This window comes from Physeter macrocephalus, chromosome 9 (genome assembly GCF_002837175.3).
Source record: "Physeter macrocephalus isolate SW-GA chromosome 9, ASM283717v5, whole genome shotgun sequence".
Classification (NCBI taxonomy): Eukaryota; Metazoa; Chordata; class Mammalia; order Artiodactyla; family Physeteridae; genus Physeter; species Physeter macrocephalus.
This window is the reverse complement of record NC_041222.1, coordinates 106,256,074-106,272,151: the sequence shown is the minus strand read 5'-3', so window position 1 is coordinate 106,272,151 and position 16,078 is coordinate 106,256,074. Positions and strand designations below refer to the sequence as shown.

The following is a 16,078-nucleotide window of genomic DNA, read 5'->3' as shown; positions in this document are numbered from 1 at the left end:
AGTGAGAGGCCCGCGTACCGCAAAAAAAAAAAAAAAAAAAAGGAAATAATCAGAGAAACACAAAAATGTATACACAAGGATAAACCCTGCAGCATTCCATATTAAACTTTTATTGAAGCCCAGACAAGATTCAGTCTTAGAACAATGATAAATTCAAGGAAAATAGACTAAAGTAATGAAACAGAAAGTCTACACCATACGGCCATCAAAGATACTAAAGGAGGTCAAAGAGCCTGCTCTGCTCGAAGTCCTCCTGGAGCCCCTTCCTCCATGACCCCCTCCCCCTGGCTCAGCCCTACTCCTCACTCAGCCTGCCCTCCATCCCAGGGGTGTACCATGTCCTAGAGCCACGTGATCAACCTCTGCCAACAAGCACGCTTCTTCTTTAACAGGGGAATGGAGAAAAAAAATTACCTGGGAGTTCACGAGGAAATACTACCATTAAACTCTGTTCTTCAGAGAATATTTAATTGTATTAGAAAATGATCAACATATAATACTGTGAATTAAAAGAAATGAACCTTTGTTTATATAACACAACCCCAATTTTCAATCATTATGTATCTCCTATCACGGAAAAAAATATACCAAATATAACAGTCTGTGTTAACATTAGGGTAATTTTTATTTTCTTCTTTTTAATTTTTATAATGAACACATACTGTTCATAAAATTTAGTAAACGCTTACAAAAATAAAAATAATATAAGCCATTTGACTGGCAGTTTAGAGATTCACAACTAAGGTGTGTGGAAGATCTGAGATACAGTGTGGTACAGTAAGTTTTTCCAAACACAGACTCAGACTGTATCAGAACAGGAACTAGGAAATGTGAGAAAAAAAAATTTCCCCTTTGAAAATTCAACTGTAAGCTCCAATCCGAAGACAGATATACAAAGTCACACCACTGCAACCTGGCTACATATATTAACATAACCAAAGAAATACTGTGTGTACCAGAAAAGGGGCAAGAGGCACAAATGCACAAACACTCCCCAATGAAGAGGGAGGATTACTCGTCTGGCTGCCCAGGTGTCTCGTCTCAGAGGTGAGGCTACCAGTAGGGGGAAGCTTCCTGCCCACGGGGAGGGGGCCCACAAGGTAGTGCCTCGCCATTATACATCTCCTCCATCCAGCTCCTCAAACCAGAGTAGAGCAGAGCTCCTGCGCTCTACTTCCCGGGAGGCTCGCCCACTGGGAAGAAAGTGCTGACACGGGTATTCCTTCCTGCCTGTGTGACAAGGAGGCTTTTGAGGAAGATGTGACTCCTCGCCAGGAGGGACACACTGACCCTGCCCTGGGTCTGTCTCATGAACTTGGTTCTAAGTGGATCTGATCTCCCAGGACTGCCAGTCTCGGCCGGCGCAAAGGATGAGCCCCAGGGTGTTTAAGAAGAGCTAACACAGCTGGCCTCCCTGAGAACACACAGTCACACTGCGTCCAGCTGATATGGACTTTTATGATACAGGATTTATTTTTATTAATGTGTTCATACTCAAAATGGAGTAGAACATGCAAAGCATTATGTTTGAAAAACAATACAATCTTCAAATCTTAAACGACTTCCACTGATTTTAGAAACCCATTCTGAAATCAATCAATGCAGCAAAAATGTAATTTCCCTCTCACAGGGATACACTTACATACATAAACATAATATATAACCACATTCACAGCCCTACAAATACTCCACCGCTGCTGGCCATATTTAAAAGAAAATCTATCCTTACTAAGGTGACTGACTTCACACTGATTTACATTTAAAACATTCTAGAATACTAAATATTTCTCAAAGAAAATTATTTTACATAAATATTAAGTATTTCTCAAAGAAAATTATTTTACATAAAGATTTGCAACTAACTAGGGCATTTTATAACATTTTGTAACAATGTTCTCAGAATATGAGCTGAACATTTGACTAAGACAGATTTCAAAATAGAATTCATTTAAATAAGGCAGATAATGAAGAGAAATTTTGTTATGAATTCATCAGAAAGTGTCGTATATTGCTGTGTAACATAAAAATTTAACGATGCATTTCCTCTGGATTACCCCAACTTACTACATCTACAAATACCTCTAGTATAATTAGTATACTGGCAAACAGGGGAGAGGATTCACATTAAATTTCATTTACCTGGTATAGGCTGTGCTCCAAACCTGGAAAATGTTTTTAGACAAAATTCTTCTGCAATAAGCTTAAAATGAAAGACGGGGGAAACCGTTAGAAAAAATGTTAAATTACCAAATTAAAAAAAAACAAACCTAGCCATTAATCAGAACACATTTTTTCCCTTTTTCAGTCACAATTATGCTGCCCAATAAACTGTACTGAAATCCAAGTTATCCATTCAACAAATGCCTCTCATGCTACCTTCTCCGCAGTCTTACCAATATCTTATTATTTCTCTGGACAAGCTCTCTTCTCGAATTAACAAAACGCACCCCCCAGGCCCCTGCACACTGCCTGCCTGCTCTGCGTTTTGGCGATTTAACAACACTGCCCTCCATCTGGAATAACCTCTGTATTGAGGTGCGTCCGTCTCCCCCATCTGCTTCAAAACTGCTGAAGAATCACTTCACTATCCCTCCCCTGGATTAACCTCTCGGTTATTTCAACTTTACTCTGAACCTTCTCAGCATCTCCAGTGAGTTTTCGATTTTATCAATATAGAACTGTGAACACATTACTGGATAAATATTTGAATATTCTTACATAACTTAAAAGTTATCTCCTTCTACTATTACTGCAACACCCCACTACTTATTTTGAGAAGCAGAAATCATTAGTATTTCCTGCAAGTAACTTTCTCTCCCTACTCACTATACTTTTTCCCTCTTTCAGGGTAAAACTATGTTAGCAACAATATAATTGCTAAGTCGATGTAGGCCTGCTTTTTTTCTTGCTGGGCAAAGAAGGGAAAGGCAAATGAATTTTCCCTTTCTCCGAGAGAACAGAGGGGTGGAGAGGGGAAGACTGCCCACGGTGGAAGGCATCAGACACTCCAACAGGCAAAAAGCCAGAAGCTGAGATGGTCGCCTTTCCCATCAGGCATCCCTAGAGGAGCAGTTCTCAAAGCCTCATAATACCAGTGAATCAGCATCACCAGGAACTAATAAAATATGCCCATTCTCAGGCTCCATCTCAGATCTACCGAAACAGAAATGGAGGTGGGATTCAGCAGTGTCCTCCAGGTCATTTTTATGTATGCTAAAGTTTGAGAACCACTGCATGAAAAGTCTGCTTCACAGGCAACTGAGAGCCAACTGTGTGAGTGTGCTTTCTCTTCTGAACATATGCGGTTTTTTTTCCTTTCTTTTTCATGGAACACGTGCTTTATGATCTCCACCTTGCCCTAAATTTGAGTGTGAGTCTGTCTTCTCCCCTGTGTGAATGCACATGTGAACTGAGAGATGGGACGTGTGGAATCCAAGAAGATTCTGGAATTCCTATGTTGTGGCGTCCAATATAGTTGCCACTACCAACATGTAGCCATTTGGATTAAAATTTAAAATAAATAAAATTTAAAGTTCAGCTCTTCAGCCACACCAGCCACATCTTAAGCTGGTGGCCATGAGGTTGCGCATGCAGATATAAAACATCTTCAGCCTCACAGAAAGCACTACAGGACGGCACCTACATTCCTAACGGACCAGAGCTTGCCCACGATCTATCAAGCCACATCCAAGAAGACATCTCCAGGATGTGCTGGACTGAGAACTATGCCCCACAGATCCTGGCTGACGGCACTGAGAGAATTCAGGGACTAGAAATTTAAAGACAGTACAGAATATTACAGCGATACTAAAGATAATAGTTCATATGCTGCAGTAAAAGTTCATATTGCTTCAAAGTTAAAGCCTTAAAGTATCATAAACTTTGTCGTTAAAGTACTGAACAAGCGATATATAGCAGAAAAATCAAAAGAACGAAAGTTTTTCGTGAAGAGTGAAACCTAAGCGGTGCATAAACAGCAACGGGGTACTATGTATTTAGTAAGCATGTGTGTCAAACACTCTGTTAACAGTCATAATCTGCCCTTTTGTCTTTAGATGTTACAGGCTTTGTGTATATCAGGCTTGAATATTTTCTTTTGTAGCTGGCTAATTGAATTCCAGTGCTTCAGCCTTGGGACTGCATGTCCTAACTGCTGGTATGCGGGGGAAAGAAACTCAGAGAGATTAAATGCAGTCATTCTTTCTTCTCCAGTAGTTGCCGAAAAACAATAGTACGCTGCACCAAATATCTGTCCTTGAAAATGTTATTTATAACAAAGGAGTCTTGTAAGACACCCACACTTCAGAGACTGTAGCTATGTCCTACATAAGTGGCCTTTAACCGCCAAATTTTAATTGGCTTTCTTGCTTACTAATGTGTTTTCCTGGATGTAACAGTTAAATAAATCCACATCTGTTTTCTAAAGATTGTTTGTTCATACGGATGTTCTGTTAAAAGCCAGAGGATATATGACACTTCCCTCTCATCTCATGAACATATAAAAGTAATAAAACTATGATTTTGCTAGATATCTGATTTATACAAGAGTATAAATGATCATTGTTGATCATTTAAATCAACAAAGGCCACACAAACTATGTAAAATAATTCCACTTTCAGGTGATCATATTTATATCAATAACTTACACTAATTGACTTGATATAGATTTTTGAGAAATCCTATCAAATTAAAATTCAACACAACAAGTATTTATTATGCACCTATATGTAAGTACTAGAGGAGGAATCACGAGTCAATGATCTATTACACACACATATAAACGCCCACACATCAGCGGTTTCCAATCATTTTCTGTTAGAGAAAAAACAATTACAATCATATGAATTATAAAGATAACATATTTATATTAGCATAATAAAGTGATATACTGATAATATTTAATATATATTGAGTATACTGAGTACTTATTAAGTATGAGACATCAGGCACTTCACATGCAGTGTCACTTTTGATTCTCACAACCGCCTCATGATGTAGGTACATTTACAATCCCATTGTTCACAGGTGAGGAAACGGAAGCACAGAAGTGTTCAATAATCTTACTGTCAGAAACCAGAGAAGACAGAGAGTAGAGAAAGATGGGTGTCAGGGCTGGGGAGAGGGGAAGCGGAGTTACTGGTTAATGGGTATAGAGTCTGTTTTCCAAGATGAAAAGAGATGGATGTGGTGATCGCTGTACAGCATTATGAATGTAGTTAATACTACTGAATTGCATACTCAAAACTGGTCACAATAATAAATTTTATGTTATGTCTATTTTACCACAATAAAAAAAACTGGAAAACCAAACCAGAAGAACACAAGAGACAGAGGAGGAACTCTGTGCTGCGGTGACAACGTGAGGGAATATATACTTGGTCTTCTCTCAGTTCTTAGCACACAGCCCTCAAAGCCCTGGGATTCCCTCAGCGGGAAGAGCACAAAAGTGTCTGCTGTTGTTCAAAACAAGCCCCTTTCAAACACACCTGAATTCATGTTAATGAGATGATATCTGGAAAGCACCTAAGGATGGAGGCTGGTTGCAGGGAAACCAACCACCTGACTAGAGGGTTAAAACTTTCAATGCCACTCCCCTCCCCTACCCAGGAGAGGAAAGGGGCTGGAGCCAATCACCAAGAGCCAATGATTTAACTGATCATGCCTACTAATGAAGCCTCCATAAAAACCAAAAGGACAGGGTTCAGAGAGCTTCTGAGTCACTGAACATTCAAAGAGGGACCCCAGTTCCTACACTCGGGACCCTTCCGGACCTTGCCATAAGCACCTCTTCACCTGGCTGTTCATCTGTATCCTTTATCCTATGCTTTATAATACACTGGTGAACGTAAGTAAATGTTTCTCTGAGTTCTCTGAGCCGCTCCAGCAAGCATATTAATCAAACCAGGGGAAGGGGTAATGGGAACCTCTGATTTATAAGTCGCTCAGAAGCACAGGTGGCAACCTGTGACTTAAACTGGCTTCTGAAGTGGGGGTGGTCTTGTGGGAGAGACGGAGCCCTTAACCTGTGGGATCTGATGCGATCTCCAGGTACACAGGGTCAGGGCTGAAATGAACTCTGCTTGGTATGTAAAACCTGCCACACATTTGGTGATGAGAAGTTCAGAAGTTCAGCGGTAATTGTTAAGAGGAAACACAGAAGGTATGTTTTCCCTCCTATAGATGCACAGCTCAAAAGCAAACAGCAAGGGGAAAAGCTATGTGAGAACAGAAAGGAAGCTGACGCCAGTGTAAAGGCAAGCATTCCCCCACAGCTGTGATGTGCTCTCCTCCAAAGAGGAGGCCACGTCCTAGCCAAGCACCATAATCCTACTGTTCAATTTAATTATAAAATAAAAAAACATACCTGAGGGGAGAGAAACTTTTCAATGCGTTTGGCTATAAAACCTTTCTCCAATATGGAGTTGACTGATGGTCTATCCCTAGGATTTCTTTTAAATAGTTGAGAGAGCAAACTGCGGAGATCATAAGAATAATGCAAAGACACGGGTGGAAAAGATCCCGATATGATCTTCAGTACCAGGTTTTTCATATTGCCAGCTTCAAACTAAAATCCAGAAAATAAATTAACATATATGAAACATAAGTCGAAAATGTCAGTTTCAACAATGAGAAACAGTGCTTTCCCTATCAATACAGAACAGAATTGCAACCCTCTTCCCAGTTTTAATCAGCACGTGCTCTCTAGAGCGAGGTTCACTTGGTTATTTACGAACACATTTGAAAGAGAGTATCAGTCCTCATAAAATGGTACAACTCGCTATAAGATTAACTTTTACTTATTCAAAAAACTAAAAGATGGGATATAGGTATCAATTAGAGTAAAGAGTTTATAAAAACGTAACAGTAATCAAGATGGTAAAACAAGCAAACCTGGTAGTCTTTATTTAAGACCTGCCTTCTTGTGCCCCTGCTGTAGCAACTAGAACAAGAAATTAACTACAGAACTAAAACTATTTGAAAAAATATAATAAATAAAGGTACTGATTAATTTCCTTTTATACACTGCTCATTATTACTTTTAAGCGTGTGATGCTCCCAAAAGCCATGGGATCAGCAATGTGGCAAATATTCCAAAGGGGAATATAAGCCTTATCAATGGGAATATATATTTTAGGATTAAACACAATATAAACTCTAACTGAAGTGGGGGGAAAAAGAGGTGGGGCAGTTTAAAATCTAAAGATGATTTCATTTTGAAAGTAAAATTAAGCTTTTGACACCTCAGCTAAAATAGTATAGAACAGTTGTACACTATCAATATGTTCTTAATGCACACGTTAAGAAAACAAAACATGCTACAAGCTAGGCACTGGTGATTATATACAAGTACAAAAGAGTTCTGTTAAATGTGGAATTCTCCTAGCATTTAAAATATGATATTGTTTATTAAGATTTGAGTACAATTCAATCATCTAGAAATATCAATATACCTAAGAAGGAATCCTAAATGCAGAAACAGGTTATTACTCTATTCTTTCATTACAATGAAGTTTTATTTATCCCTCAACTGATAAGCTCTTCATAAATAAAGGTTAATGAATTACTTAATTTTATGTGTCCACTTAAGGGTAGGTAAACAATTCCACAATACAGAAACAATGGTGACAGAACAATGTATTATAAATGAAAAGACTTTCTAAAAATATGTAGACTTAGACCTACATGACTGTGTGTCACAGAAAAACTGACCAATTCCTTAAAGTACAGATCTAATATCCACCAGGCCATATCACTTTGGCAGTCTATGCTTTTTTCCTTCAGAAAAATAAAATCTTAAGGGAATACAGTAGAAGAGTATGCAACTATGAATAAATACAACAAAGAAAAATACTCCCCAAATAATATCAGGCAATAAAAACAAACTATAAAACTGCTTATACCATATAACCAAACTCTTGAGGGAAAAAAAACAACTCATTTTATAAATTATTCTGTAAGTCTAGAAGGAAACAACAAAATATTACAAGTAGTCACTACTGGCTGGAAGAATTGCTTTTGATATTTATTTACTTACTTATATTTTAATCTCTTACCTTAAGTTTTCTGTAATGAAAATATATTATTGCTTAATCAGTGGGGGAAGCATTTTTAAAAAGATTTTAAAATGGAAAGTGATTAAAATTCAACCTATTTTGGACAAGAACTCCCCCTTTTTGGTGAATTATGTGTCACTTCAAAAGAATCTCAACCGTGAAAATTTTAAATACTCTGAATTAAAGATTATTTAAATTGATAAAATCCCCCCTCAACGAATATGCTGAGATATGTTCTTTAGATAATTTCAATTCCAAACTCAAATAATTTGGATGCTTTGAGAAAAACTGCTAAAATGAAATTAATAAAGTTTGTTAAGCTGAAATATCAAATTCGTATGTGACTTTAACATTAAAAAGACAGCAAATTTGTCTTTAGAAATAATTTTCTGGAATAAGGTGTGATATATGTATTATAATAACATATATAATATGTATATGTAATATATGCATACATATTAAGGGAAAATTGATTTAAATTTATACCTCAGAAAAGAAGAGATATTTATAAACCGACAGAGAAGAATTTCTAGCACAACAGGGTCATCTGAAAGATGGCATATGATTTTTTTAAATCAGAAATATATATATATTTTTTTGTGGTACGCGGGCCTCTCACTGTTGTGGCCTCTCCCGTTGAGGAGCACAGGCTCTGGACGCGCAGGCTCAGCGGCCATGGCTCACGGGCCCAGCCGCTCCGCGGCATGTGGGATCTTCCCGGACCGGGGCACGAACCCGTGTCCCCTGCATCGGCAGGCGGATTCTCAACCACTGCGCCACCAGGGAAGCCCTAAATCAGAAATATTATACGTACTTTTTGACATAATTTTTAAAGTATCTCAGAAACTTCTACTTACTGCATGTTTAAGTGTGCACATCTCATAAAGGACACACCCCAGAGCCCAAATGTCACTAGAAAAGAGAAAAATAAGAGATCTTCTCTAAATATCAGAATTTACTTTAAAAGGTTTTCTAATTTAAAGGAGACAAAAGCAGCATAAAAATGCTTTGCAAAAATATGTGTGCCATAAAACATGACCTTTCAAACTTAAAATTACAACCATAACCAAATGACAAAAGCAGCTATCCCAGATTAGAAAAATCAGTTGCCCAAGTAATTACTTTAAAAGTTTCATTAAAGAAATCCAATATTTAAAAGGACAAAATCAGTAAATTTCATGGATGCTTCAGTTTTTTTATTTTGCAAAAATCAAAATGTTTTGCTCAATTATTTGCAAAATACCACAATTTCTTAAATACTATAAAAGCAAAATACTGCTTTAATTAAGAAGAAAATATTAATTTACTAAAATTAAATCTGAAACAAATCTGTGACAGCCAACTAAAATATGTAGGTACATTAATTTATTTTCTCCTTATTTAAAGACTTAGTTACACTATCTTCTTTATCCATACTCTCTTCCGCTCTTTTATCTTAAACAGATAGTTCTGTAACTAAAAGACTACTTCTACTTTTAAAAGGAAAAAACCCCCTACAATTTAGAGCTACAGTGGTCCTTGGAAGTCAAAAAAAAGAAAAACAAAACCACTGCTCCTGGAAGTTGAACTTATTGAAAAAGAATAAAGCCTATTATTGAAATCCTAAAGTTATCTCTACCCAAACTCTCACAAAAATCTACAAATATAAACCTGTAACCTCCAAAATCTGTTTAATTTTAAGATTCAACTAAGAAAAAAAGTAAATGTAATTAAGCTTTTAGTAACTTGTACATGTTACAAACTAAAAGCTATAAACAAAAACATTAAACTAATGATCTTATCAATAAAATGCTTTAAAATACATGTGGGAAAATATGAAATTCAAAGTATAATTGATGATGTTCATCAATTACATTTTTAAAGCATTTTTCCCACAAAACCAATTTTACATAAAATTCTCCAAGGGATGATTAAATCCATTCCAAATTTAAAGACTAATATTTTCACATTTGAGTTATCCACAAGACACAGAAACAGCATAAAAATGTAAAATTACTTTAGCTCAAAGAAAATACTATTATCTTTTAGAATATCTACTAATAATACACTGCATGGACTTGACTGATATTGTAATTTAAACTGATCTTAAATACATTCCTCGGATGACGTTCTCAGACCTTCTGCTCAGGTATGAAACGCAGCTTCCTCTCTACCCTCAAAAAAAGGGGGGGGCAGGGGGATGGCAACCATGAATATATGCATTATTGCCAGCTATCACTTTCTTCCTTTCAGCTTCTAAGGGTGCTTTCAAAATTAAGACCAATGCTTCTCGGTTGGCATTTTTAAATTAGTGTGTATGAGAGAAAATAAAGGTAACTGGAATTCAGTGGCAGAATTCCTCTTCCCAACACACATATTAATCAATCTGTTAGCCATAATACGGCCCAGTGCTTAGGACTTTGTGCTTGGGAGCCAGATGCCTGGGACTTTGAAGTTACTTTACCTCTTTCTGCATTTGGTTTCTTTATAAGGAAAGGAGGAATGAATAATACCTACAACTCACAAGGTTATCGTGAAGATAAAAAGAGTTAATGCATAGAATGCATTGAAAACAGTGCCTGGCATAGAGTAAGTGTTCAATAAATATTAACTATGATAATTCAATAAGTGACTATTACAAACAGAAAGACAAAGAAAGCACGCTATTTCCCATTATAGCTTAAATAATAAAGTGATTCTACAGTTCCTTCAGCAAGATAGTGAAATAGCTGCTTTATAATTCCCCTCATTATATACTACAAAAATGTATATACATATGTATATATATGTTTACATACATGCATTACTGACTTTAGAATAATATTCTGAAGGTTAATAAAGACAGTACAACAGAGAAAGATGTAAAGGAAATAAACACGTAACGAATATCATTTTAAATACCTTTTATTATTATATGGTTTGTTTTCACAGATTTCGGGTGACAAGTAGTATGGGGTCCCTATGCAAGTCCGAACCAGCTCCACAGTACTAGAACAAAAGAGAGTTACTGGAGAAGCTTAAGACACTTAAAGACATTACCACACATACATCACCAGGGATTAAAATTTCACTGAAGACATTATAGAAAACCAGAGTTTAAAACTGTATGTTACCTATTAAGAACTCTAGCAATTCCAAAATCTCCAAGTTGTATTGTCCCATCTTTGGTTAAAAATATGTTCTGTAAAAGAGATGGAAAAAAAAGCCAGAAATATTGCTACAGTCCAGTTCTTAGTCAATGACTTCTGTCATAAAAATGAATCCAGTTAAAAAATAATGCTGGGATAAGTGGATATCCACATGCGAGAGAATGAATGTAGACCCCTATCTCACATCATAAGCAAAAATTAACTCAGAATGGATTCTAGACCTAAATGTGAGAACTATGAAACTCCTAGAGGAAAACACAGGAGTAAATCTCCATGCCACTGGGTTACACAATGATTTCTTAGATATGACACCAAAACCACAAGCAAAAAAAGAAAATACAGATAAATTGGATTTCATTAAATTAAAAACTTTTGTGCAAAGGACACCATCAAGAAAGTAAACAGACATGGGCTTCCCTGGTGGCGCAGTGGTTGAGGGTCCACCTGCCGATGCAGGGGACACGAGTTCGTGCCCCGGTCCGGGAAGGTCCCACATGCCGCGGAGCGGCTGGGCCCGTGAGCCATGGCTGCTGAGCCTGCGCGTCCGGAGCCTGTGCTCCTCAACGGGAGAGACCGCCGTGGAGCGGCTGGGCCCGTGAGCCATGGCTGCTGAGCCTGCGCATCTGGAGCCTGTGCTCCACAATGGGAGAGGCCACAACAGTGAGAGGATCACGTACCGCAAAAAAAAAAAAAAAAAAAGTAAACAGACAACCCACAGAATTGGGGAAAATATTTGCAACTCATGTATCTGATAAAGAATCTGTATCCAGCATAAAGAACTCTTACAACTCAATAATAACTGAAGACAACCCAATTTTAAAATAGACACAGTCATATATTATATGATCCATTTGTATCAAATGTCCAGAATAGGCAAATTCACAGAGACAGAAAGCATACCACTGGTTTCCAATGCTCTATCATCAAACTGCGGAGCCAGGAGTTTGTGGGGTTACATGAATTAAACTCCGTTATCAGTCAGATGTGAACCAAGCACATGCTCACAGCCAAAGATGGCACAAGGCAGGGTTGAGTGGAATGGAGTAAAATGGTCTGAAATGGGATTATGAGGCAGATGGTCGGGAGACAGGAAAGATGGGGTAGGGAGCCCCACCATAGTCCCTCTCCTTCCCACTACTCATCCTAGGGCTACAAGGCTACGTAAGCAGCTGCAGGCCTAAGGAGGTAAGAAGACAGACACACGGCCTTGACATCAGGAAACAAAGCCCCTCCGCACTACCCACTCTGGGAAGTGCGTGAGCCCAAGTGAGGCAAACGTGAAAGAAACCTCGATGCAAAGATGAGTGAGCTGTGGGGACAAAGTATCTCCCACAAAAGAATCCAATACACGTGAAGAAAGCTACTGCAAAGAAAAACAACCAATAAAATAACCAGAACCAGAATTCACTACAGACAGAATTAGTTTTATAAAGACAGTCCAATAAAAACTTTGAAGTAAATATATTTAGAAACTTGCAAAGAAATAAATGAATATGCATTTGAAAAGAACAAGACATTATGAAACAAAACCCAATTACAATAAGAACAGACCTATATGAAAAACCATTTAGAAATCCTGGAAAGAAAAAAAGGCATAATAAAGTCAACAGATGAGAAAAGCACTAGCTTACACAAAATTTCAAAGGGATTTAGTTAACTAGAAGATAGGTCGAAAAATTCATGTAGAATACAACTGAGAGAGACACAAAATGTGAAAGAACAAATAAGACACTTGAAGGGACAAATTAAGAAGCTCCAACATGTGTCTAGAAAAAAATCCACGAGACAACTGTGAAAGTAGCAAAAGAGAAATAATATGTGAAAAAATATAGCTAAACATTTTCTACCACATTTCTAGAAGAAATGTACATTCTCAAAAGTACACACAGCATAATGAATAAAAGTGAGCCTCACCAATTCACAAACTGTGAAATTTCAGAACCATGGGACAGAGAGAATATCTTAAATGGGCCAGAGAGAAGAAACAAGGGCAAGAAACTGCAAATTCCTAAACAGCAACATAAGAAACCAAAAGACAAATGGGCAACATCTTCAAAATTCTATAAGAAAACAATTTCCAGCCTAGAAGTTGATAACCAAATTCTCATCAAAGTAAGAGAACCTTGGACTTCCTTTGTGGCGCAGTGGTTAAGAATCTGCCTGCCAAGGCAGGGGACATGGGTTCAAACCCTGGTCCAGGAAGATCCCACATGCTGCGGAGCAACTAAGCCCATGCACCACAACTACCGAGCCTGTGCTCTAGAGCCCGCGAACCACAACTACTGAGCCCGTGTACCACAACTACTGAAGGCTGCGCACCTAGAGCTCATGCTCCACAAGAGAAGCCACCGCAATGAGAAGCCCACACACCGTAACAAAGAGTAGCCCCGCTCACCGCAACTATAGAAAGCCCGTGCAAAGCAACAAAGACCCAATGCAGCCAAAAATAAATAAATAAAAAGTAAATAAATATTTTCAAAAATTAAGAAAAAATAAAGTAGGAGAATCTTCAAACATGCAAAATCTAAACTAAAAAAAAAAATCCCTTCCACACAACCACTGTTTTGGATTTCTTCCATCATAATGAAAGAGCAGGACATGAAAAGCAGGCAAAGACCTAAGATACGACACCTGTGTCATCTTCAGGGTTACAGTGGAGTGGGGACCGTGAAGGGAGAAGATAGTAAGATGCAGACTGCACCAAGCTCAAACATTCTGGCCCAAGACAATGCCGGCCCCATGTCCACATCCACTGAGACGTCAGTAGTGACAGAATAAACTTACCTGTGATTTTATGTCTCGATGAAGAATTTTTCTATCATGTACATGTTTCAGGGCCAAACATATCTGTACAAACCAGTCCAAAATCTAGGGGGGAAAAATCAGATCTGTCATTTCTTTTAAAATTTACATATCACAGTAGTCTTTCCTTTATCATTAAAACGATTCAGAAATATTTAGGGATATGGGGAACTAAATCCTTAAAAAAATTAGGCTATAATGTTTCACTTCACTGTACTGTAATTAATGTCACTAACATTAGGTAGATATTCGAGCCAACTGACACATTATATGCAGCACACATGGTAAGTTTAAATGTAAGACACTGCTACTGAAGCATCTCTCATAAATCAGAATATGGAAAGAAATTTCCAGAGAAAAGTGAAAAATGTAATTACTTTATACTTTAGTATAGTATGATGGTGACTTTTCTTTCTTGTTAAATATATCTTTTTCTCTATATACATAAGTAAAAATCATAAGAGGAAAATAATTAGGCTGGAAATTTGGAACACATCGCTGACTTTTTTCTCGCTCCACATTCATCACATAAAAACACACACTCTGGAGTTGGCCACTTGAAAGAAAAAGGCTGAATTTCTACCTCACTCCTAACACCAAAAAAATTCCAAGTAGATGGCATTTTTAAACATGAAAAAATTAAAGTATAAAACAAGGAAGAAAACATAGGTTAATTTTCTATACTCTGACTGACGCAGGACTTCCAAAACATGATACCAAACCCACAAGTCACAAGAAAAGTTCCCTATATAAACTTTAAAACATCTGGATGGCAAAATATACACTTAAATTTAAAAATTATTTGAGAAAATACCTGCAACATAACTGATAGATTGCTAATCCTCTAATACACAACAGTTCTTCGACATCACTGAGAAAAACATGGCAGCCAAAATAAGAAGTGGACAGAAGACGGGAAAGGCAAATGACAGAGGAAACATAAGCCAATAAACACATAAACCAAATACTAACTTCCCTCCAAATTAAAAAAATAGCAATTAAACAAGATACCACTGTAACCTAACAAAGATGAAGTGATAAACAATGTTGGCCAGAACGTGAGGAAATAAGTCTTTGCCTACCCTGTTTGTGAGAAAGTTAATTACAGTTACTCGGTAAAAATTTTAAATTCACATACCATTTGAAAGAGCAACTGAAATTTCAAATTTATCCTACAGATACAATGTCACAAATACAAAAGAACATGTACAAGGATGTGTACTCCAGCATTGTTTGTCCACCTAAACATCAAGGGCCTGGGAAAATATCACAATTGGAATCACTAGAATTCTATGCAGCCACTGGGAGGAAGGAAGTACTTCTGTGTACATACACCGAGAAGGGAAAAGAAGAAAGTCACAGCACGGTGTGCAGAGCTCACTCCTTTTCTTAAGTCTCTTTCTGTCTATAACATACCAGAACTCTGTGTAACTGTTTACAACTGTGTGCTGTGTGTAGGGAGGATGCACAGAAGGACAGCTACCCAGAAGTTAACAGTGTCTTCTTCAGGGAAGTAGATTTTCAGAAGAATGAATGAAAGGCAAGTAAGAGGCTTTACTTTTTATTCTCACCTCTTCAGCATTTTTTTTAAAGAACAAATGTTACATTAAAGTAACCTAAAATTAGAGACTCTGGGAGGTCTCACGCCAAGGAGTACTTCCCAGAACTTCTGCTGTCAGTGTCCTTGTCCCCATGGTGAGCCACAGCCACTGCCCGCCTCTGCAGGAGACGGTCCAACGCTAGCAGACCAATGAATTGGGAGACAAGGGATAACAACTTTATTTAGAGAGCGGAGAGTCCAAGAAGATGGCAGACTAATGCCCCAGAGAACCATCTTGCCAGGCTCTGAATGCTAGTTTCTTTTACAGAACAAAGAGGTATTATAAGATTCAGGCTGCTAATGTTGGCATATGCGCATTTAGCCTTAAAAGAGATTAAGTTGAGAAGCAAGAAGAACTACAATCCTGCAGCCTGTGGAACAAAAACCACATTCACAGAAAGTCAGACAAGATGAAAAGGCAGAGGGCTATGTACCAGATAAAGGAACAAGATAAAACCCCAGAAAAACAACTAAATGAAGTGGAGAGAGGCAA

At 37.6% G+C, this 16,078-nt stretch overlaps 1 protein-coding gene across 1 annotated transcript in view; it reads right to left on the bottom strand.

The window, feature by feature from the left end:
- NEK1 (NIMA related kinase 1) overlaps window positions 1-16,078 on the bottom strand; it is a 205,564-nt gene that overhangs the window by 152,798 nt on the left and 36,688 nt on the right. Inside the window, exons 5-10 of the mRNA XM_028494271.1 lie at window positions 13,968-14,051; window positions 11,148-11,215; window positions 10,936-11,022; window positions 8,913-8,967; window positions 6,366-6,566; window positions 2,140-2,200 (exon numbers count right to left, since the gene is read on the bottom strand). Of these exons, the coding sequence (XP_028350072.1) occupies window positions 2,140-2,200; window positions 6,366-6,566; window positions 8,913-8,967; window positions 10,936-11,022; window positions 11,148-11,215; window positions 13,968-14,051 (556 nt within the window). The remainder of the gene's footprint in view (window positions 1-2,139; window positions 2,201-6,365; window positions 6,567-8,912; window positions 8,968-10,935; window positions 11,023-11,147; window positions 11,216-13,967; window positions 14,052-16,078) is intronic.